The sequence below is a fragment of the Pristiophorus japonicus genome, chromosome 2 (assembly GCF_044704955.1).
Source record: "Pristiophorus japonicus isolate sPriJap1 chromosome 2, sPriJap1.hap1, whole genome shotgun sequence".
Classification (NCBI taxonomy): Eukaryota; Metazoa; Chordata; class Chondrichthyes; family Pristiophoridae; genus Pristiophorus; species Pristiophorus japonicus.
Genome location: NC_091978.1, coordinates 155326099 through 155349630, shown reverse-complemented (window position 1 = coordinate 155349630; position 23532 = coordinate 155326099). Strand labels below are relative to the sequence as shown.

At 45.9% G+C, this 23532-nt stretch overlaps 1 protein-coding gene and 1 pseudogene across 1 annotated transcript; both read left to right on the top strand.

The window, feature by feature from the left end:
• The first annotated feature begins 3837 nt into the window (after positions 1-3837).
• On the top strand, positions 3838-4038 carry LOC139251773 (U2 spliceosomal RNA; annotated as a pseudogene).
• Positions 4039-9690: 5652 nt separating this feature from the next.
• Positions 9691-16749, top strand: rasl11b (RAS-like, family 11, member B). The gene is made up of 4 exons (XM_070863001.1): positions 9691-9941; positions 10373-10429; positions 10581-10657; positions 15079-16749. The coding sequence occupies exons 1-4, from the start codon at positions 9827-9829 to the stop codon at positions 15544-15546; spliced, it is 717 nt and encodes a 238-aa protein (XP_070719102.1). The 5' UTR covers positions 9691-9826; the 3' UTR covers positions 15547-16749.
• Positions 16750-23532: the final 6783 nt, after the last annotated feature.

The window sequence follows — 23532 nt, the reverse complement described above, 5'->3', positions numbered from 1 at the left end:
AATAATGCACTCCAGTCCCTCCGGCGCGCCCACCTCTCGCGGAAGGCCGCGAGCGTACCGGTGGACACCGTGTGCCCCATCTCTAGGGACACCCTGAACCGGATGTAGGCGCGGAAGAGAGGCAGGCAGTCAGGCTGAACGACCCCCTCGACCGCCCGCTGCCTGGACCGGCTGATGGCGCCCTTGGCCGTGCCCAGGAGCAGTCCTTCGAGGAGGCCCTTGGACCTACCCGCTCCCCTCCGCACCGGGTGCCCAAAGATCAGGAATGTGGGACTGAAGTGCAACCAGAAATTGAGGAGCAGCCCCTTTAAATAATGGAACAGGGGCTGCAACCTCGCACACTCCATAAAAACATGGAACACGGACTCTTCCAGACCGCAGAAATTACAGGTGGCCTGGGAGCCCGTGAACCGACTTAAAAATTTATTTCACGGGACTGCTCCATGCACCACCCTCCAGGCCAAGTCCCCGATAAATAGTGGGAGGACCCCTGCGTAGAGTGCAAGGAAGAGTTGTGACAAAGCACACATGAGTGTACCAGGTGATTCAAATTAATGTGTTATTGGTTTTGGCTATTTGATACAGGAAAATTAGATGCCTTATGCATGTTGTAATCACATTCCTGATATAATTTAATCATTTTTTTTAATCAAGCCTCAATTGGTTCCTGATGGAGTATAGACATTGATGCGATATGTGAGTCTAGATAATATGCACACTTTTGTTAATTATGACCTATAGCCAAATTGTTCATTTTGGTGAAGACTTCAGACGACACGTTAAAAATAAAGGACTTTCCTTTATTCAGGTTATTCTGGCAATAACCTACCATATGCATGGCTCGCTGGCACTTCCCTGGCTTCCAGCAGAATTTAGGGAAGAACTTAAATGGGATGTAAAACCGGCGTATCATCTCTCCTCCCCAAATTCTGATCCCCTCAGATAGACCCGCAGGGTTTACACTCTACCAAACCGTCGGAATTTTGAGGCCAATTAATTTCGTAGGTGTAGAAATTACGAAGAAATGTAGGAAATAAAGTAACAGGAGGGAGAGAGTGAAGAATGAGCTTAGAGAGACAAATCAGTCTTGTAATTCACTCATAAGTTTGTACTGGGACAAAGCAGTTTCAGCCTTACACTGAGGCAAACTGTGTTGTGTAATTTGGTTACGAGATCACCTGAACCAAATTTAGGCATGTGGTATGACACTACCTCGAGAAGGTAGACTCATGCAACTTTGGCTTTGCAGTATAACACAGCCAACGCAAAGAAAAGCTTAAAACCTCAACATTAAAAACATCTCTACACCTCGGCATTTTTAAAATGCAGCTTCACACCGAACCAGAGTTTTACAGCAGCTGGAGGCGCTGAGAAGCCTGCTTGGAAGTTCCCTTGCCTGTGAACTTTTTAATCTTAGCAGAGAGCTGATTGTACTTTCAGATGTTTCTTGAATATACTTGATTTGAAATATACTTTTTGAATATACTTTTTTTGAAAAGGCTTGTTTGCATGTCTGTGGAGAGCAATGTGGATCTGTTCATATAAATCAATTGGCACCTATAACATAACCATGCAATTGGAGGCAAAAAGTAGAGATAGATAGAAACAAAGGGGTTTCCTATATTTTCCTGTTGTTTGGTGACTATTTTGCAGCTAATGTTTGTGTCCTTGGATTGTTCTCTTGCGGTCTGCGGAGGAGTGCAGTGCATGGGAACCCACTGGTGATTTCCTGTTACAGCTGTGATGTAGAATATCACAGTGCTATACTACACTGCTTCAGAAACTACAGACCTCTATAAACTTGGGTCAGCCTAATCTTATAGTAGCTTTATACTTAGTTGATACTGTAATGTGGGTTGTGATTTCCTCCTTAATGAGCGAATTTATCAACAACTGAACTGACAGAAAACCCACTACCTTGATAAATGCACTCTAGTGAAGAGATGAGCTAAACAGACTAGAAAGAGGTTGACCCATTTTGCAAGCTCACACATGAAGAATGACCATTTGGGCAACGTACTGGTGGCTGGTTGGCACCAGTAGAACCACAGCCAGCATTAGTCAGCACCTTCAGGAGAAGAAGGGAGGAAAATCTGGGTTAAACAGGACAAAAACTTTAAAAATGGGAATCTGGCACCTTAAAATCCAAAATACCCTGCCTCTTCCCTCAACATAGTGGGAAAAAAGATAAACCATCTGCCTTCTCAGATGGACATAAACGATCCCATGGTACTATTTGATGAAGAGCAGGGGAGTTCTCCTGGTGTCCTGGCCATTAATTATCCCTCCACCAACATACACTAAAACAGACTATTTGGCCAGTAATCTCATTGCCATTTGTGAGAACTTGCTGTGCACAAATTGGCTGCTGTACTTTCATACATGATAATAGTGACTATGCTTAAAAAAATACTTCAGTAGCTGTGAAGTGATTTGGGAGGTCCTGAGGTCATGAAAGGGGCTATATAACTGCAAGTTCCCTTTTTCTTTAGTCCTCCACGTTGAACATCACTTGAAGGAATCTCTGAGAGAAGCAAGGGCACAGAATGTACTCTGGGTGGGAGACTTCAACATCCGCCATGAAGAGTGGCTTGATAGTGCCACCATTGACCAAGCTGGTCGAGTCCTGAAGGATATAGCAGCCGGACTGGGCCTGCATCAGGTGGTGAGGGAAACAACATGAGCAAGTAACCTACTTGGACCTTGTCCTCATCAGCTTACCTGTCACAGACAAGTCTGTCCAGGAAAGTATTAGAAAGAGTGACCTACCTCTCAGTCCTTGTGAAGGTAGTCTTTTCTTCACTGTGAGACATCCTCCATCATGTAGAGTAGCACTACCGCTGTGCTAGGTGAGACACATTAATTTTATAACTAATAACCAAAACTGTTCAAAGAAGACACCATTTTTTTTTAATGTGCCTATGATTTTGCTTCCGGGATGCTCAGTCGTGTCCAGGAATTAATCTTTAATTCCTGGAGACTCCAGGACAACCCTGGAGGGTTGGCAACCCTTGTTAGCAAACTGGTGAAGCCACAACACATGGATACCTGCATGTCAAACATCAAAAGCAGCAGGCTATTGACAGAGCTAATCAACCTACAACCAATGGATCCGAGCAAAGCTCTGTAGCCCTATCATCTTCAGCCAAGCATGCTGGTGGAAAATCAGGCAACTAACAGGAGAAGGAGACTCCATGAACAGCCCCATCATCAACCTAGCAGATTGAGGTTGAGACTAATTAGTGAAAAATTACTGGACAACAGTAATCAGGAAACCATTGCTACCAAGAAGATGTGTGATGGTGGTGACCAGTGAAGAATACATATGGGAAAGCAAAAAAAAAGAAAGACTTGCATCTACATGTTGCTGCTTGGCGTATCTTGGAACGATTGGCTACGAATTAAAAATAAATAAATAAATAAATAAATCTGTTGGAGGTGGGTGGGGTGGCTTGACCCATCCACCTCCACGGAGGTGTGTGGGGGACCTGACCCATCCACCTCCATGGCACGAACCTGGTATTGCAGTACTTCCAGGAACGGTGCAGTGGCTCTAGGCCTTTTGGCTAAGAGCATTGGCGCAGAGTGATCCTTGGCGTGTGCAAGGTGACCTCTGGCGTTTGTGATTTGACAAAGAATTGGAAAGATTGGCTACGAATTTTTTTTAAAAAATCAAAAAAAAATCTGTTCTTATCAGTTTAGGTGGGTGGGGTGGCTTGACCCATCCACCTCCATGGCATGAACCTGGTATTGCAGTACTTCCAGGAACGGTGCTTGGGCTCTAGGCCTTTTGGCTAAGAGCATTAGCGCAGGGTGATCCTTGATGTGTGCAAGGTGACCTCTGGCGTTTGTGATCTGACAAAGAATTGGAAAGATTGGCTACGAAAAAAAAAAAAAATCTGTTCTTATCAGTTTAATATCCCTATGGGGACATGATATTGAATTGATTTTTGGACAGGGAGCTGGATCAGGGGCATGCCCCGTCCACTCCATGCACCGACCTGGTATTGCAATATTTCCAGGAACGGTGCAACTTCGCCTCTCGGCCTTTTGGCCTAAGATCAAACACATTGGCGCAAAGTGATCTTTGGCGTTAGAGTTGATCTGGAACGAAATTGGATTAAAAAAAAAAGACATCATCCGAAAGCACAGCATCAGTTTCCACATGTATGCTGATGACACCCAGCTCTACCTCACTACCACTTCTCTTGACTCTGCCACAGTCTCTAAATTGCAGACTACTTATCTGATATCCAGTTCTAGATGAGCAGAAATTTTCTCCAATTGAATATTGAGAAGACCAAAGTCATTGTTTTCATTCCCGCCACAAACTTCGTTCCCTAGCCACTGACTTCATCCCCCTCCCCAACTTCTGTCTGAGGCTGAGGCTGAACCAGACTGTTCGCAACCTTGGTGTCATATTTGACCCTGAAATAAGCTTTCAACCACATATCTGCAGCATAACTAAGACCGTCTATTTCCACCACCGTAACATCGCCCGTCTCCACACTTGCCTCAGCTCATCCGCTGCTGAAGCCCTCATCCATGCCTTTGTTACCTCTAGACTTGACTATTCTAACGCACTTCTGGCTGGCCTCCCACATTCTACCCTATATAAACTAGAGGCGATCCAAAATCGGCTGCTTGTGTGTTAACTTGCACCAAGTCCAGCTCACCCATCACCCCTGTGCTCGCTGACCTACATTGTTTCCAGTTAAGCAACGCGTCGATTTCAAAATTCTCATCCTTATTTTCAAATCCCTCCAAGGCCTTGCCCCTCCCTATCTCTGTAATCTCCTCCAGCCCCACAATCTCCCAAAATGTCTGTGCTCCTCTAATTCTGTCCTTCTGAGCATCCCTGATTGTAATCGCTCAACCATTGTTGCCTTCACCCCAAGCTCTGGAATTCCCTGTCTAAACCTCTTCACCTCCCTACCTCTCTTTCCTCCTTGAAGACGCTCCTTAAAACATACCTCTTTGACCAAGCTTTTGGTCATCTGCGCTAATTCCTACTTATGCGACTCGGTGTCAAATTTTGCATCTCATAATACTCCTGTGAAGCACCTTGGGACGTTTCACTACGTTAATAGCGCTATATAAATGCAAGTTGTTGTTGTTATATAACGCCCTTCATGACCTCAGGACATCCCAAAGAACTTTACAAATAGTGAAGTGTAGTCACTGTTGTAATATAGGAAGCATGGCAGCCAATTTGCACACAGCAAGCTCCCACAAACAGCTATGTGATAATGACCAGATAATCTTTTTTTTTTAACTGATGTTATTGAGGGATGAATATTGCCCAGGACAGGAGAATTCCCCTGCTTTTCTTCAAAATAGTGCCATGGGATCTTTTACATCCACCCGAGAGAGCAGACAGGGCCTCAGTTTAAAGTCTCACCCGAAAAGTCTTATGAAAGTCAGCACCTCTGACAGTGCAGCACTCCCCCAGTACTGCACTGGAGTGTCAGCCTACATTTTTGTGCTCAAGTCTCCACAGTGGGACTATGAACCTGCTCACTCAGAGGCAACATTGCTACCAACTGAGCCACAGCTGATATGAGGAAGCAAACCTATTTAACAAAATATCATGGGATGAGTCACTGTCAAGACATTGTCAGTGGGAAACCATAAATTGAGAGAGATAGTACTGATTGGTGGCCAGAAACCCATGGAACTAAAGCAGGAAGAGAGGCATAGTACGGCACTGGAAGTAAAATACAACAGGATGAGAACCTCAGAACTCATATATAAACTGCAAAACTAAATGCTCAAAACCAGTGCAATTAATCTGAACTACATGCACAGGGTAAAAAAACTGGAAACAGACAGGCCACAGGATGGCTGGTAAGTGAATTAAAAGCATTCACATGGATGCATAGGGAATGCTCTTTTGGCATTGGACATTAGGCATATTACTGGAGCAACATACCGTCGATGGATTTTACATCTGGAACATGTGAGACCTGACCTACAAAAGCTGGATGCTGATACTGGTGAAAGATGAACCTCAGTCCCAGGATTGGCACTTTCCACTTTAATGAAAATCTACATTTAAAATTACAGAAAATTTGTGAATTTTTACACTGATCTTGAATAGTTCAGGCACGTGGTAAGAGTAAATTTGGAAAATTACTTCAAATTAAATTGAGAGAATAGCACAAGAAGCTACAGCTGCAAACTGATAAAAGACAGCAGGATGTTCTTCACAAGAGTGGAATAAACTCCCCTATCGAATTGTGTAGGCAAAAACATGTTGGCAATTTTTAAGTTTCTCTTGATCAAGGCTACAATAATGTAATTGTACCATAATTGCTTTCTTCATCCGTTACTGATCTGCCACATTCCTGTAGAAAATTGTTTACCAGACAGCAATGCCATCCCATTTCTGAGAGGCTTAGTGATTTAAAAAAAACGATTAATGTATTGTTTCTGTGGGACGTTTATCATTTTTAAATTATGTGCAAACAGTTAGAAATAAACAAACGGTGTGAATTTTGTTAAATTACAATATTTTTTTGCACAGGCAAGAGAATTTTGATACTAAACACGAGGGGGGAGGGAACGTGCAGTAACATGTGTCTGCAATGGTGTTGGAAAAATGACGAGAAAGAAAGTCTTTCCATGCACGATACACCTGTTCATTCGCGCATTTAGGTTAGGGTGAGTGTCCTCTGGCGGTAACACTGCCCCAGGGCAGGCGCACTGTGCCCGGTAACACTGCCCCAGGGCGAGTGCACTGTACCCAGTAACACTGCCCCAGGGTGGGTGCACTGTGCTCGATAACGCTGCCCCAGGGCGGGTGCACTGTACCCAGTAACACTGCCCAGGGCGGGTCACTGTGCCTGGTAGCACTGCCCCAGGGTGGGTGCACTGTGCTCGATAACACTGCCCCAGGGCGAGTGCACTGTACCCAGTAACACTGCCCCAGGGCGAGTGCACTGTACCCAGTAACACTGCCCCAGGGCAGGCGCACTGTGCCCGGTAACACTGCCCCAGGGCGAGTGCACTGTACCCAGTAACACTGCCCCAGGGCGGGTGCACTGTACCCAGTAACACTGCCCCAGGGCGGGTCACTGTGCCCGGTAACACTGCCCCAGGGCAGGCGCACTGTGCCCGGTAACACTGCCCCAGGGCAGGCGCACTGTGCCCGGTAACACTGCCCCAGGGCAGGCGCACTGTACCCAGTAACACTGCCCCAGGGCGGGTGCACTGTGCCCGGTAACACTGCCCCAGGGCGGGTCACTGTGCCTGGTAGCACTGCCCCAGGGTGGGTGCACTGTGCTCGATAACGCTGCCCCATGGTGGGTACACTGTGCCCGGTAACATTGCCCCAGCGTGGGTGCATTGTGCCCGAGGATGGGTATCCTCTGCCCAGTAACACTGCCCCAGGTGGGTGCCCTTTGTGCGGTAACATTGCCACACGGTGGGTGCACTCTGCCTGGTAACACTCACCCAGGGTGGGTGCACTCTGCCCGGTAACACTGCGCCAGGGTGGGTGTCCTTTGGCTGGTAACACTGCCTTGGGTGGGTGCACTGTGCCTGGTAACACTACCTCAGGGTGGGTGCATCTGGGCGGTATCATTGCCCCAACGTGGGTGCATTGTGCCTGAGGATGGGTGCCCTCTGCCTAGTAACACTGCCCCAGGGTGGGTGCCCTTTGGGCAGTAACACTGTCGCAGGGTGGGTGCACTGTGCCCGGTAACACTGCCTCAGGGTGGGTGCACTCTGGGCTGTAACAGTGCCTGAGGGAAGGTGCACTCTGCCTGTTAACACTACCCAGGGCGGGTGTCCTCTGCCCGGTAACACTGTCCCAGGGTGGGCGCATTGTGCCCGGTAACGCTGCCCCAGGGCGGGTGCACAGTGCCCGATAACACTGCCCCAGGGCAGGTACACTGTGCCCGGTAACACTGCCAGGGTGGGTGCCCCTGAGCAGGTGCACTGTGCCCTGTAACGCTGCTCCAGGGTGGGTGCCCTGTGCCCAGTAACACTGCCCCAGGGCAGGTGCACTGTGCCCAGTAACACTGCCCCGGAGCGGATGCACTGTGCCTGGTAATGCTGCCCCAGGGCAGGCGCACTCTGCCCGGTAACACTGCCTCAGGGTGGATGCATCTGGGCAGTAACATTGCCCCAGCGTGGGTGCATTGTGCCCGAGGATGGGTGCCCTCTGCCCAGTAACACTGCCTCAGGGTGGGTGCACTGTGACCGGTAACACTGCCCCAGGGCGGATGCCCTCTGCCCAGTAACACTGCCTCAGGGCGCGTGCACTGTGCCGGGTAACACTACCCCAGTGCGGGTGCAGTGTGCCTGGTAACGCTGCCCCAGTGTGGGTGCACTGTGCCGGGTAACGCTGCCCCAGGGCGAGTGCACTTTGTCCGCTAACACTGCCCCATGGTGGTGCCCTGTGTCCGGTAACGCTGCCCCAGGGCGGGTGCACTGTGCCCAGTAATGCTGCCCCAGGGCAGTGCCCTTTGGGTGGTAACGCTGCCCCAGGGCGGGTGCACTGTGCCCAGTAACACTGCCCCAGGGTGGTGCCCTTTGGATGGTAACGCTGCCCCAGGGCGGGTGCACTGTGCCCAGTAACACTGCCCCAGGGTGGTGCCCTTTGGATGGTAACGCTGCCCCAGGGCGGGTGCACTGTGCCCGGTAACACTGCCCCAGGGTGGTGCCCTGTGCCCGGTAACACTGCCCCAGGGCGGGTGCACTGTGCCCAGTAATGCTGCCCCAGGGTGGTGCCCTGTGCCCGGTAACACTGCCCCAGGGCGGGTGCACTGTGCCCAGTAATGCTGCCCAGGGTGGTGCACTGTGCCCAGTAACACTGCCCCAGGGTGGTGCCCTTTGGGTGGTAACGCTGCCCCAGGGCGGGTGCACTGTGCCTGGTAACACTGCCCCAGGGTGGGTGCACTGTGCCTGGTAATGCTGCCCCAGGGTGGGTGCACTGTGCCTGGTAATGCTGCCCCAGGGTGGGTGCACTGTGCCCGGTAACACTGCCCCCGGTAACACTGCCCCAGGGTGGGTGCACTGTGCCTGGTAATGCTGCCCCAGGGTGGTGCCCTTTGGGTGGTAACGCTGCCCCAGGGCGGGTGCACTGTGCCCGGTAACACTGCCCCAGGGTGGGTGCACTGTGCCTGGTAATGCTGCCCCAGGGTGGTGCCCTTTGGCTGGTAACGCTGCCCCAGGGCGGGTGCACTGTGCCTGGTAATGCTGCCCCAGGGTGGTGCCCTTTGGGTGGTAACGCTGCCCCAGGGTGGTGCCCTTTGAGTGGTAACGCTGCCCGAGGGCGGGTGCACTGTGCCTGGTAATGCTGCCCCAGGGTGGTGCCCTTTGGCTGGTAACGCTGCCCCAGGGCGGGTGCACTGTGCCTGGTAATGCTGCCCCAGGGTGGTGCCCTTTGAGTGGTAACGCTGCCCCAGGGCGGGTGCACTGTGCCTGGTAATGCTGCCCCAGGGTGGTGCCCTTTGAGTGGTAACGCTGCCCGAGGGCGGGTGCACTGTGCCCAGTAACACTGCCCCAGGGTGGTGCTCTTTGGGTGGTGAGGGCGAGACATCCTGGATTCCAAACACTCTCAGGTAAAGTGACGTGCTGCGAGACGTATCCAATCGGCAGAGCCGCCGGTGACCAATCAGAAACCGCGGGCAGGATCCTTATAAAAGCGGCTGCAGAGAGTTAGAGAGCGAGAGCTCCGGTCGGTCAGTCAGTCAAAGAAAAAGTCAGCGAGTGCCAGGCCGCGCCGCTCTGCGCTGCCCTCCAGCCCACGCTCTCCACCGTTCTGGCGGTCTTTGCTCCCCACTGTCCCTGCGCCGCCCTCCCACCACCGCCGTTTGCTATGCGCCTGATTCAGAACATGTCGACGATTCAGGAGTACGGACCTGCGGAATATGCCCCCAACAACCGGGTTATCAAGATCGCGGTCATCGGCGGCAGCGCCGTGGGCAAAACCGGTAAGAAAACTCGGCCGCAACCGAATCGGGACTGCCGGACAGCGTTCTCTCCAGCTCCGTATAACGGGGGTCCCTGCTGCTTCAGTGCTCGGGCCACTTGGTGTGAAAGTGCCCATGAGTTTGGTAGCTCTGACCCCACTGACCTGCGAGGCAGCTTTGCTGGTCCCAGCGCTTGTCCAGGCAGCATGTTTGAAGTTTGGAGAGAGACTCTCGTGTTGTCTCTGTCCCCCACGCGGCGGAAGGAGTTTCTGACAAATGGCAACCCCCAGAGTTACTTTGCTCTGGGGGATAGCGGTCTGGCGAAAGACTTTATTGACAGCTGCGAGTGGGGCGCCCGCAGTTTGTGTTTTCTCCCTCCTGCGAAATGTCGGGTTGGGGTCTTTTGTCTTAGACTGACGCACAGCTTCACATTCCCCTTTTTTCTCTCGCAGCTCTAGTAGTGCGATTTCTAACCAGAAGGTTCATCGGAGACTATGAAAGAAACGCAGGTAAGGGTTATGTTTCCCATCGTATTGAAAGCATTTAACGCCCGATAGGCGTTCTTTTGTCTACATGAAATATATTTGCCGATCTATCCAAATGTTGTTTTAAAAAATTGAGTTGCTTTTTTTTCTAAACAGCTAATGTTAATGTCTTCAGGTACTTTATATTCCAGACAAGTTCAAGTAGATAGAGAACAACTTGCACTACAAGTTCAAGACACACCAGGTGTTCAGGTGAGATTTTCTGCATGACTTTTTTTCTCATCTCTTTCCACCTCCCAATTATGCTTCACATAGTAGAAACCTCATAGGGAGAAGAATCCTGACAGAAATGAATGTTCTCCTTGTCCAGCTATTCCATGAATGTAAACATTGGAATACCTCAGACAGTTTACCTGAATCTGAAAGCTTTGACAGGATTGATGCCAAACTTGAAACAGTGGGATTTTTGTCACTATGCTGAAATTGAACATGCAGCTGTTTTTTCTCCCTAGTTAGAGGGTAAATTTTTATTGGGATTAATTTCATACATCTTTACATTATTTAGAAATAATTTCCAGTTCATTGTATTAACAAGGGTCCAAGGACATTACAAACCCAGATTTTTATGGCTGTTGGATTAGATGCCTCTCATACTTGTCTGCTAAATGCATGCAGCAAACTCCCCTGACAATCCATGAATTTATCCAGTCGGTAACTGTGTGCCAAGCGGAGCAGGAAGATTTGAATATGAACCCCAGTCTGTGCTGAGTTAGCAGATTTCAGCCAAGGCAGCTGTAGGGGTACAGTGAATATCTGTATCCTAAGTTAGAGGAATAATAGTCAGGATTCCAGTGACTCTATTGAATATGCAGTTTGGCTTTGCAGTTATGATCCCAGTCTACAACGTCCTGACACTTGATGCTGAGGCTTACTCATTTACAACCATTTGGATAAGGCTGGCAATGTCTGTAGCACAGCAAGGAATCGGGGGAAGAAGGGAGAGATTATCAAGGCAGGAGGGAAACTTGTATTTTTGTTGTGCTATAGGCAGTCCCTTGGAATCGAGGAAGACTTGCTTCCACTCTTAACATGAGTTGGGTGGCTGTACAGTCCAATATGAGAGCCACAGACTCTGTCACAGGTGGGACAAATACTCGTTGAGGGAAGGGGTAGCTGGGACTGGTTTGCCGCACGCTCTTTCCGCTGCCTGTGCTTGACTTCTGCATGCTTTTGGCAATGAGACTCGAGGTGCTCAGTGCCCTCCCTGATGCACTTTCACTTAGGGTGGTTTTTGGCCAGGGACTCCCAGGTGTCAGTGAGGATGTTTTACTTTATCAGGGAGGCTTTGAGGGTGTCCTTGTAATGCTTCCGCTGCCCACCTTTGGCTTATTTTCTGTGAAGGAGTTCCAAGTAGAGCGCTTGCTTTGGGAGTCTTGTCTGGCATGCGGACAATGTGGCCTGCCCAGCAGAGCTGATCAAGTGTGGTCCGTGCTTCAATGCTGGAGATGTTGGCCTGGTCGAGGATGCTAATGTTGGTGCGTCTGTCCGCCCAGGGGATTTGTAGGATCTTGCGGAGACATTGTTGGTGGTACTTCTCCAGCAACTTGGTGTCTACTGTACATGGTCCATGTCGATTGAGTCTGTCCTTGCTGCACAGCACTGCCTCCCCCAATCATCAAGATCCATGGCATGGCCCTGGGCAATGGACCACTTCCCATATCTCTGGCGCCTCCTAGCAACAAGAGCAGGCATAGACGACGAGATCCAACACCGCCTCCAGGGCAGCCTTTGGCTGCCTGAGGAAAAGTGTTTGAAGACCAGGCTCTCTCAACTGCCACCAAGCTCATGGTCTACAGGGCTGTAGTAATACCCGCCCTCCTGTATGGCTCCAAGACATGGACCATTGTTCTACCAGGTTGGCTAGACAATCCTGTCGTAACATGATCTGAAATGGGTCTCCAAATACAAACTGCCCACAAGAAAGGTTGCAACACAACACTATGGGGAGAGCAGCAGATTTCTGTGAGCACTGATTCCTTGTTACCCAAATATTAAACTAATTACCATTTTTTGTTGCTGTGGCATAATAATACAGGTTATATGTGGACCTCAAAGTCTAGCTCCTAAAAAGACTGGATCCTTGCTACACAGTGAATCCTTTCATTTTAATGGCCATTCCCATTTGGGGGGGGAGGGGCTGCACTTAACAGCTGTTGGCTTCTGTACTATTGCTATTGATTTTCTTTACTTAGTAAACAGTGCTGTTGTGAGCAGATAGTTTGGAAGGCAGAAAGTCTGGCTAGTTGCTGAACCAGTTGGTGTGCTTTAGCAGATGCAGCCACATTCCTGAAGCACTGTAACACTACCATTGTCCAAATTGAGAAGTTCTACAGTTTCACGGTCCATTAATCTGCATTCTGTGGTAAGCTGTTGGACACATGTCAAGTCAATGTGTTTCATCTTCTTAAAGTTAAATCCAGAACAGGAATACCGGCACTGACATTTTGAACTTCTTGACAGTACTTCAGTAAGGTGATTACTTGAGTACATGTGATGTAGAATTATACGCTCCTCAGAAAAGCCTGGAATTTCTTTGGTACAAATATGTAGCATTTAGCCAATGATTTATGAGCAACTTGGTGTGGCATAGAGGAATATGAGGTTGGTTCCACAGTTGTCAGTTTCAGTTTTTCCAATGTAGCATAATTAGCTTTTCACAAACAGGTCCCCTCCAAACACAATTCCCAAAATTTTGAAATCTTTTTGGTAAGCTTAAAAAAAAAAAGCAACTAAAGTGCATTTTTTAATGCTCTGGCACTTGTATGTTGTTGTAACTTTAATTCTGGTATGAAGGTTCAGCAGAATAAGGGTAGAGCACTCCACTCCGATGCAGAAACTCTCTTCACTCAAACTGAAAGTCTCTACTCAGAAGTAAGACCTTGTCACAAATGCCCCATAGTGGATAAGGGAAGAATTCAAGCAGTCCTCCCCTCATCCTTTCACATTAAGGCTAGTATTTATGTTTGGATGGGATGTGTTTACCATATATCTTTGTTCAAAGAAACTAGTAAATTAGTGTTCAGCATACTTAAGACATGCAAAATTGGATGATTGCAATATTTCCATAAGTTTGCAATTTGCTGATTGATCCATTCTAACACTCATTTGGTTTTTGCCTGTCATGGTAGTTCACTGTCTTTCTTCGCAACACTCCCTGGTTAATCCTTCACTATAGGCTGTTTGTTTACTCTATTCACACACCCCGTTCTCCACCCCCCCCCCCCCCCCAACCATAAAGAATTGCCACAGCCCCACACATTTAATTCCAAGACCATGGAGTCCTGCAGAACTGCTCCAGCCCTGCTCTTCACTACCTTCCAGCAGTGGCTCAGTTGGTAGCACTCTTGCCTCAGTCAGAAGATTGTGCATTCAAGTCTCTTGTGCAATACTGAGGGAGTGCTGCAATGTCGGAGGTGCCATCTTTTGGATGAGACATTAAATTGAGGCCCTGCCTGCACCCTCAGATGGATGTAAAAGATCCTATGGCACTTTCAAAGAAGTTATCCCCGGTGTCCTAGCCAATATTTATCCCTCACTCAACACCACTAAAACAGATTATCCAATCAATATCACATTGGTGTTTGTGGGAACTCGTATGCAAATTGGCTCCCGTGTTTCCTACATTACAACAGTGATTACACTTCAGAAGTACTTCATTGACTAAAGTGCTTTGGGATGCCCTGAGGCGGTGATAGGTGCTATATAAATGAAAGTCTTTCTTTCTCCCAGGTCCTTCTTGGAAACATCAGATGCTGTTCCATGTTCTCCCTGAGGCCTGTCCCAGGTTCTCCAGCCCCCACTCCACAAGTCTGGAAAACTCCCTTGCTTGCATGGTGATGATGAACCATACTGTGGGAGGTCCTTCATATTTGGAATGCCATTTAGATGACAAACACAGATGGAATTTTAACTAATGGGGGGAGGGGGAGAAAAGAATCAATTATTATGCTGGCATTTATGGCAGAGTGAGTCTGCTGTGACATTGCAGGCTTTTTGCTGTTTGTCATTCAAGTTAAACATGTCTGCCCATTTAGCTAGCTTAAGGCAAAAACATTGTTTACATTGTTAGCCTGGACTTGGGATCACTCAAATGATCAACCTGAATAGTGGATTCCAACTAAGTGGGCTGAATTCATAACTTCCTCCACTAATCTATATTTGAACTATAAGCTGTGAAAATGACTGTCTAGCCAACTGGTTTCCCACAAATGCAACCACTTGTTCAAGTATCAAGCACTTCTTTAATCAGACTGCCTATTGGATAGTTTGCTGAAGGATAACACATTTTATGCTTTTCTCAGCTATACAGCTAAATCAACATAGCCCTGCAATAGCAAAGCCATTATGCAGCTCAAACAAAACCAACATATCTAGAAATACAACACAGCACATATTAGGATAACTGACTGTTTTGTATTTGAGCTTTTGAGTCCTTATCTGCAAAATAAACTTTTCACAACAGTATTTTAAACTAGATAGAAATCGGTGACATTTTAATTTCAGATTTCTGCTTACAATATTCTCAATCCTATGTTCTCTTTATTATTTGTGCATTTAGATATAAACTTTATCTAATCATGATGAATGTCCTTAATAGTTATTTCTGTTTTTAGATAAATGGACAAAGTCTGAGCTGCAATGACCTACTTACCAGATCCATACAGTGGGCTGATGCAATTGTGCTAGTCTATTCAATCACAGACTACAAAAGCTATGAACTGATCAATCACCTCCACCAACACGTCTGCCGTGTGCATCCAGAGAGTAGAGTTCCTGTCATAATTGTAGGAAACAAGGCCGACCTCCTTCATGCCAAACAAGTGGAACCTCACCTTGGCCTCCAATTAGCAAACCTACTAGGATGCACCTTCTATGAGGTGTCTGCCAGTGAAAACTATAATGATGTGTACAATGCTTTTCATGTACTATGCAAAGAGATTAGTAAACAACAAATGAGCAGCAATGCTGAAAAGAGAAAAACATCCATTATACCTAGGCCGAAATCACCAAACATGTTAGATTTAAGGAGGCGGTTCAAGCAAGCTCTTTCTGCCAAAGTGCGGACTGCAACATCTGTCTGAAATGACATTTGAAGATATTGATGTTTTAAATAAAACGATGAGCTGTTTAATCACCGTTGACTTTTAAAAGACTGGGATAAGTCAAACTGAGCATGAGAAGATCTGGAAAGCCAAGGCTGAATATGGCATGTCTAGTATAGACAACCAATGAATTCAGTCAACTGGGCCTTTGATCATTGCCCAAGTAGTGATTTTTAAGAATTGGTACTTCAATGACCCTTGCTATTCCAGGCCATGGTGGGAGCAGACCTCTGAACTATCAGAACTTCCCTTCTGAGCTCCCTGTTGGCCATGTAGGGTTTGTTCTATTTTTGTACAGTGATTTTGAAAAATATGCAGTGGTGATGGATAGCCAGTTGGGACAAAGCTCAATTCTTTAATGCAGCAGCCTGTTTGTGTTTTTTCTGTATGTGGGCGTGGAAACTATCCTGGTACTTCTATCTAGAAACCGATTTGTATTCATCATTCTAACTATTCAGTACTTAACTTGCACCACTTGCTTTACACTTTTTCTAGTAAAATGGCATGCATTGTTTCACCTGCTTGAACGCAAGGGTGATCCCACTCTTCCTATGGGGGATTGGCACTCGTGGGGAGGAAATCACAGGTGCACACCTCCTGATCTTGTACTCCTTGAGCTGCTCCCCACTGGAAGCAGTGAGGAGCATGGAATCGGCCTCATGGTTGCCTCTACCACATAGATCGGACTGGTGTGCAAGTATTTTAATGTGCTGGATACAGCCTTGGTATGTGCAGCTCTTCAATGAGCTAGCTTTCTGTTTATTTAAACATAACTATTCACAGACCATACTGCTCCATTTGAATTCCATTCTAGCCAGTGGGAGTAGTAGACCTCCATGCCCTCCTCTAAAACCATATAAGGTCTTCTGACCCCTCACCCCCATCCCCACACACACACACACATTTCAAATTAGCTTCCACTGCATGATTTAAGATCACAGGAATTCAAATTGAAGCTTGTTAAATATACTATCCGAATTGATACTTTAAACTGAGCTTTGATATCTGACCTCTGCTGTAAGTGGGAAATCTTTTGTCCCGTGCAAAGAGGCTGGAAGCTACCTTCTAAATGCACTTTATGAAAGCCACTTGTGCTTATGCTTTAGTCTGTTTACAGCAGTGATTCCTCTTCAGAAGACAATGCATTTTCCAATATTTTGACAAATAAACATTTGAACCAAGTATTCTGTTTTATGAAAGACTTGATTGTTTACTTTCACACAAGTTCATCCATTTGTTTATCTTGTCCTTATCATATCCAGGCATGTACTTAGTCACTGGAAATCCATTCACTGCATTGCTGTTTGGACTAGAGTAATGTAAAATAGCAAAACAAAGTCTACTGGGTTCCAAGTATACTACTATGTCAAAGCATTTTCACCATATCTGATCTAACAATTGCAATTTTCTAACTCCATGTGGTTTGGGCCAGTCCAGAATTCTCAACCATTGGTCGATTCCAAAACATGCTAGCATGTTCCTTACATTAAACCAGTCAAACCTTTCCCTTTAAACATCAAACGTAGTTTAACTACACGATGTTGAGCTTCTGTTGAAGGAAAGTACATCCCACAAAATTAATTCAGTTATTTTGTGAAAGTGATGAGAGGACATCTAGTGATACTGAAGTCTTTCAAATCTAACCTTTTAATGTTTGTCACTATTAGCCATTCCATACAGTAAAATGAAAGTTAATCACATTAAATATATATATATTATCTGTGGTGGAATAACTCCAGGGACTTGAACACACAAATCTAGGTTGACATTCCAGTGCAGTGCTGAGGGAGTGCTGCACTGTTAAAGGTGCCGTCTTTCAGATGAGATGTTACACCGAGGTCCTGTCTGCTCTCTCAAGTGGATGTAAAAGAGCCCATGGCACTATTTCAACAAGGTGCAGGGGAATTATCCCTGGTGTTCTGGCCAATATTTATGCCTCAATCAACATCACTCTAAAACATTATCTGATCATTATCACATTGCTGTTTATGGGATCTTGCTGTGCGCAAATTGGCTGACATTGCAACAGTGACGACACTCAAAAGTACTTCATTGGCTGTAAAGTGCTTTGAGGTGGCCGTGAAAGGCGCTATATAAATCCAAGTCTTTTCTTTTATAAATTATGCTATTGGTAATTTAAAACTAGGTGTACACTGATGTACATAGGATTATTAAACCTTTTCCTATCTGGTGTTGAACTATACACAAACAGCTTTGAACATTTACAGATTTAATTTAATGCAATTTGGAGAATGATATATATTTAATTCAGAATCTGTGGAAAGTGGTTATGGCTTAAACATTTTTTAATCCAATCCAACACAATTTCTTAAACACAGTTTCACCATCCAGTTTAAAAATTGAACACTAAATGTTTGAGGGTAACATTTTCACAGTATTGAAAGTTATTTGTGATGTGAAAAAAATTGCACTAAATCATAATTAGCTATTTTGGTTTCTTTCCCGTCCCTTGCCGTATGCTGTTTCCCAAGTCCATCACTTTCACTTTATTGACTCAATTTAGTGGGATGTATTTTCCTTGATGGAATCTCTTAACCTTGTGTAGTTCTGTAAATGCATACCTTTTTTGTGAGGGGGAGATGCAGTGGACTCAGTTGGTAACTTATTTTTATGATTGACCCACTATAATGTAGCCTATTTAAACTGAAGTTTTTAAAGTTTACTTTTTCTACCTTAAGTCTTCCCATCTCCTGTGGATGTTATCTCTGATGGAGAATGGTTTTACAGGTGCTTGTTGTACCTTGCTCAAATGGTCATTATTGTGTATGCCTCAACAGTAAATGTTAGGCAGGCTATTTAACCCTGGAGGGCATCACAGATGAGCCTCATTTGATCCTCATCCAGCATCCACACACGTGGACTTCTATCAGTGGTTGCTGAACAAGTGGGGACCCTGTCTTCCCTCCTCCCCTGTTGAGGGTATTGAGGCAAATTTTAGCATTTCGTACTGCTACAGTGGTAGGGATCAAACTGAGACTTTTGTGGTCTGAATGGCTCAACTATTTGGTGAATAAACTTAATTATTGGGGGAAAAAGTTTGTGTAGAAACAAAGATCAATCAGAGCTAAATAATATACTCTATCTAATATGTCAACTTTCATTTGACTACAACGATCTTACTGCATTGAAAGGTACACATTAAAGGGTTGGATTTGTTTTGAAGACATTCACAAGATAACATACATGTCTTCAAACAAGTCTAGCCCTTTAATCCACTATCAGCCATTCAGTGCAGTTGTATAGAACCTAACCACAGCTGGTACAAGTAACCGTTGAATTGAAGTTTATGATACTCAACAAACTTATTTCATTCTCATCTTGCCAACAATTTTCAGTATAACTCACGGGTCAAAGCCCACCTTTAGAGTATTACAATCTGAGTGAATTTGTGAGTTACTTAATCAGAAGAAAGACAATAGTGAATTAAGGCCGGAATTTTGCCTACCTGGGTGGGTCTGGTGCGAGTGGAGTCGTGTGGCCGGTCGCGTCCCCGCTGCTGAAAATGAACTTGCCTTAATGGGACCTATTAAGCCCACCCAGCATGTTACCCGGCCCAATGGGAGACTTTAATCTACATATAGATTGGGCTAACCAAACTGGTAGTAATACGGTGGAGGAGGATTTCCTAAAGTGCATTAGGGATGGTTTTCTAGACCAATATGTCGAGGAACCAAGTAGGGGGCTGGCCAGCCTAGACTGGGTGATGTGTAATGAGAAAGAACTAATTAGCTATCTTTTTGTGCGAGGCCCCTTGCAGGAAGAGTGACCATAATATGGTAGAATTCTTTATTAAGATGGAGAGTGACACAGTTAATTCAGAGACTAGGATCCTGAACTTAGTGAAAGGTAACTTCGATGGTATGAGATGTGAATTGGCTAGAATAGACTAATGAGTGACACTTAAAGGGTTGACGGTGAATAGGCAATGGCAAACATTTAGAGAGCACATGGATGAACTTGAACAATTGTACATCCCTGTCTGGAGTAAAAATAAAATGGCTCAACCGTGGCTAACAAGGGAAATTAAGGATAGTGTTAAATCCAAGGAAGAGGCATATAAATTGTCCAGAAAAAGCAGCAAACCTGAGAACTGGGAGAAATTTAGAATTCAGCAGAGGAGGACAAAGGGTTTGATTAGGAGGGGGAAAATATAGTATGAGAGGAAGCTTGCTGGGAACATAAAAACTGACTGCAAAAGCTTCTATAGATATGTGAAGAGAAAAAGAATAGTGAAGACAAACATAGGTCCCTTGCAGTCAGAATCAGGTGAATTGATAATGCGGAACAAAGAAATGGCAGACCAATTGAACAAATACTTTGGTTCTGTCTTCACGAAGGAAGACACAAATAACCTTCCGGAAATACTAGGGGACCGAAGGTCTAGTAAGAAGGAGGAACTGAAGGAAATCCTTATTAGTCAGGAAATTGTGTTAGGGAAATTGATGGGATTGAAGGCCAATAAATCCCCAGGGCCTGATAGTCTGCATCCCAGAGTACTTAAGGAAGTGGCCCTAGAAATAGTAGATGCATTAGTGATCATTTTCCAGCAGTCTATCGACTCTGGATCAGTTCCTATGGACTGGAGGGTAGCTAATGAAACAACACTTTTCAAGAAAGGAGGGAGAAAGAAAACGGGGAATCATAGACCGACCGGTTAGCCTGACATCAGTAGCGGGGAAAATGTTGGAATCAATTGTTAAAGATGAAATATCAGCGCATTTGGAAAGCAATGACAGGATCGGTCCAAGTCAGCATGGATTTATGAAAGGGAAATCATGCTTGACAAATCTTCTGGAATTTTTGGAGGATGTAACTAGTAGATTGGACAGGGGAGAACCAGTGGATGTGGTGTATTTGGACTTTCAAAAGGCTTTTGACAAGGTCCCACACAAGAGATTTGTGTGCAAAATTAAAGCACATGGTATTGGGGGTAATGTATTGACGTGGATAGAGAACTGGTTGGCAGGCAGGAAGCAGAGAGTCGGGATAAACGGGTCCTTTTCAGAATGGCAGACTAGTGGGGTGCCGCAGGGCTCAGTGCTGGGACCTCAGCTATTTACAATATACATTAATGATTTAGATGAAGGAATTGAGTATAATATCTCCAAGTTTGCAGATGACAATAAGCTGGGTGGCGGTGTGAGCCGTGAGGAGGATGCTAAGAGGCTGCAGAGTGACTTAGACAGGTTAGATGAGTGGGCAAATGCATGGCAGATGCAGTATAATGTGGATAAATATGAAGTTATCCACTTTGGTGGCAAAAACACGAAGGCAGAATATTATCTGAATGGCGGCAGATTAGGAAAAGGGGAGGTGCAACGAGACCTGGGTGTCATGGTACATCAGTCATTGAAAGTTGGCATACAGGTACAGCAGGCGGTGAAGAAGGCAAATGGCATGTTGGCTTCATAGCTAGGGGATTTGAGTATAGAAGCAGGGCGGTCTTACTGCAGTTGCACAGGGCCTTGGTGAGGCCTCACCTGGAATATTGTGTTCAGTTTTGGTCTCCTAATCTGTGGAAGGATGTTCTTGCTATTGAGGGAGTGCAGCGAAGGTTCACCAGACTGATTCCCGGGATGGCAGGACTGACATATGAGGAGAGACTGGATCGACTGGGCCTGTATTCACTGGAGTTTAGAAGGATGAGAGGAGATTTCATAGAAACATATCAAATTCTGACGGGACTGGACAGGTTCGATGCAGGAAGAATGTTCCCGATGTTGGGGAAGTCCAGAACCAGGGGACACAGTCTAAGGATAAAGGGTAAGCCATTTAGGACCGAGATGAGAAGAAACCTCTTCACTCAGAGAGTTGTTAACCTGTGGAATTCTCTATTGCAGAGAGTTGTTGATGCCAGTTCGTTGGATATATTCAAGAGGGAGTTAGATATGGCCCTTGCGGCTAAAGGGATCAAGGGGTATGGAGAGAAAGCAGGAAAGGGGTACTGAGATGATGATCAGCCATGATCTTATTGAATGGTGATGCAGGCTCGAAGGGCCGAATGGCCTACTCCTGCACCTATTTTCTATGTTTCTATGAGATGGAGCAGGTCTAGTCACATCATTCATGATGCGTTTTCAACCATTAAAGGGACCATGGCCATATTAGATTTGAAGTTTAATCTAACATAGTGCTGTCAGTGAACGACAGCATTGGAGTGCTGCAAACACTGACGATGACTGCACAGAGGCAGAGGGCTACACTCAGGGTTCTCCGATGACTCGCTCCAATATGCTTATGGAGAGAGTCAGAGCACGCAAGGAGTCCTCTTCCCTTCTGATGGGCAGAAGGGACCTCCCCAGGAGACCGAGAGAGCCTGGTTACAGATTGCAGAGGTCACAAGCAGGGATGTGGTCAGGAGGACCTGGATGCAGTGTTGTAAACATTTCAATTATCTAATTAGATCAGGAAATGTTAGTGCAAAGCCACACTTAACAGCATCCCGCTGTGCCACTTATCACATCCCCATCACTCTGCATTCTCTACCCTACTCCTGCACGTCCTTATACCACCTTACGTAAGAACATAAAAAATAGGAACAGGAGTAGGCCATACGGCACCTCGAGCCTGCTCTGCCATTCAATAAGATCATGGCTGATCTGATCATGGACTCAGCTCCCTGCCCGCTCCCCATAACCTCTTATCATTTAAAAAACTGTCTATTTCTTTCTTAAATTTATTCAATGTCCCAGGTTCCACAGCTCTGAGGCAGCAAATTCTACAGATTTACAACCCTCAGAGAAGAAATTTCTCCTCATCTCAGTTTTAAATGGGCAGTCCATTATTGTAAGATCATGCCCTCTAGTTCTAGTTTCCCCCATCAGTGGAAACATCCTCTCCGCATCCACCTTGTCAAGACCCCTCATAATCTTATATGTTTCGATAAGATCATCTCTCATTCTTCTGAATTCCAATGAGTAGAGGACCAACATACTCAACCTTTCCTCATAAGTCAACCCCCTCATCTCCGGAATCAACCTAGTGAATCTTCTCTGAACTGCCTCCAAAGCAAGTATGTTCTTTCGTAAATATGGAAACCAAAACTGCACGCAGTATTCCAGGTGTGGCCTCACCAATACCCTGTATAGCTATAGCAAGACTTCCCTGCTTTTATATTCCATCCCCTTTGCAATAAAGGCCAAGATTCCATTGGTCTTCCTGATCACTTGCTGTACCTGCATACTATCCTTTTGCGTTTCATGCACAACTACCCCCAGGTCCTGCTGTACTGCAATCTTTCTCCATTTAAGTAATAACTTGCTCTTTCATTTTTTTCCTGCCAAAGTGCATGACCTCACACTTTCCAACATTATACTCCATCTGCCAAATTTTTGCCCACTCACTATGTCCTTTTGCAGATTTTTTGTGTCCTCCTCACACATTGCTTTTCCTCCCATCTTTATATCATCAGCAAACTTGACTACATTACATTCAGTCCCTTCTTTCAAGTCGTTAATATAGATTGTAAATAGTTGGGGTCCCAGCACTGATCCCTGCGGCACCCCACTAGTTACTGGTTACCAACCAGAGAATGAACCATTTATCCTGACTCTCTGTTTTCTGTTAGTTAGCCAATACTCTATCCATGCTAATATATTACCCCCAACCCCATGAACTTTTATCTTGTGCAGTAACCTTTTATGTGGACCTTACCTTGCACCTCCACCCATCCCCATCTAACTAGCCGCCCCTCACACTCAAACTCATCCTAGTGCAATCGTATCAACTAACAACACACAAGGGTACCCACTTGGATGTTTTATCCAATGTTCATGTATAGTTTCTGTTAATGTGGTGTCAAACATAAAAATCTTTATTTTCAACACTTTCCGGTCTTGGATAGATTTGTGTGCACCTTTGGAATTGGCTTAGTGAGTTGCAGTAAATGGTGAATGATTAGACCCTCCTACAATGGTGATGAGTGCGAAAGGAATGGCTTGGTCA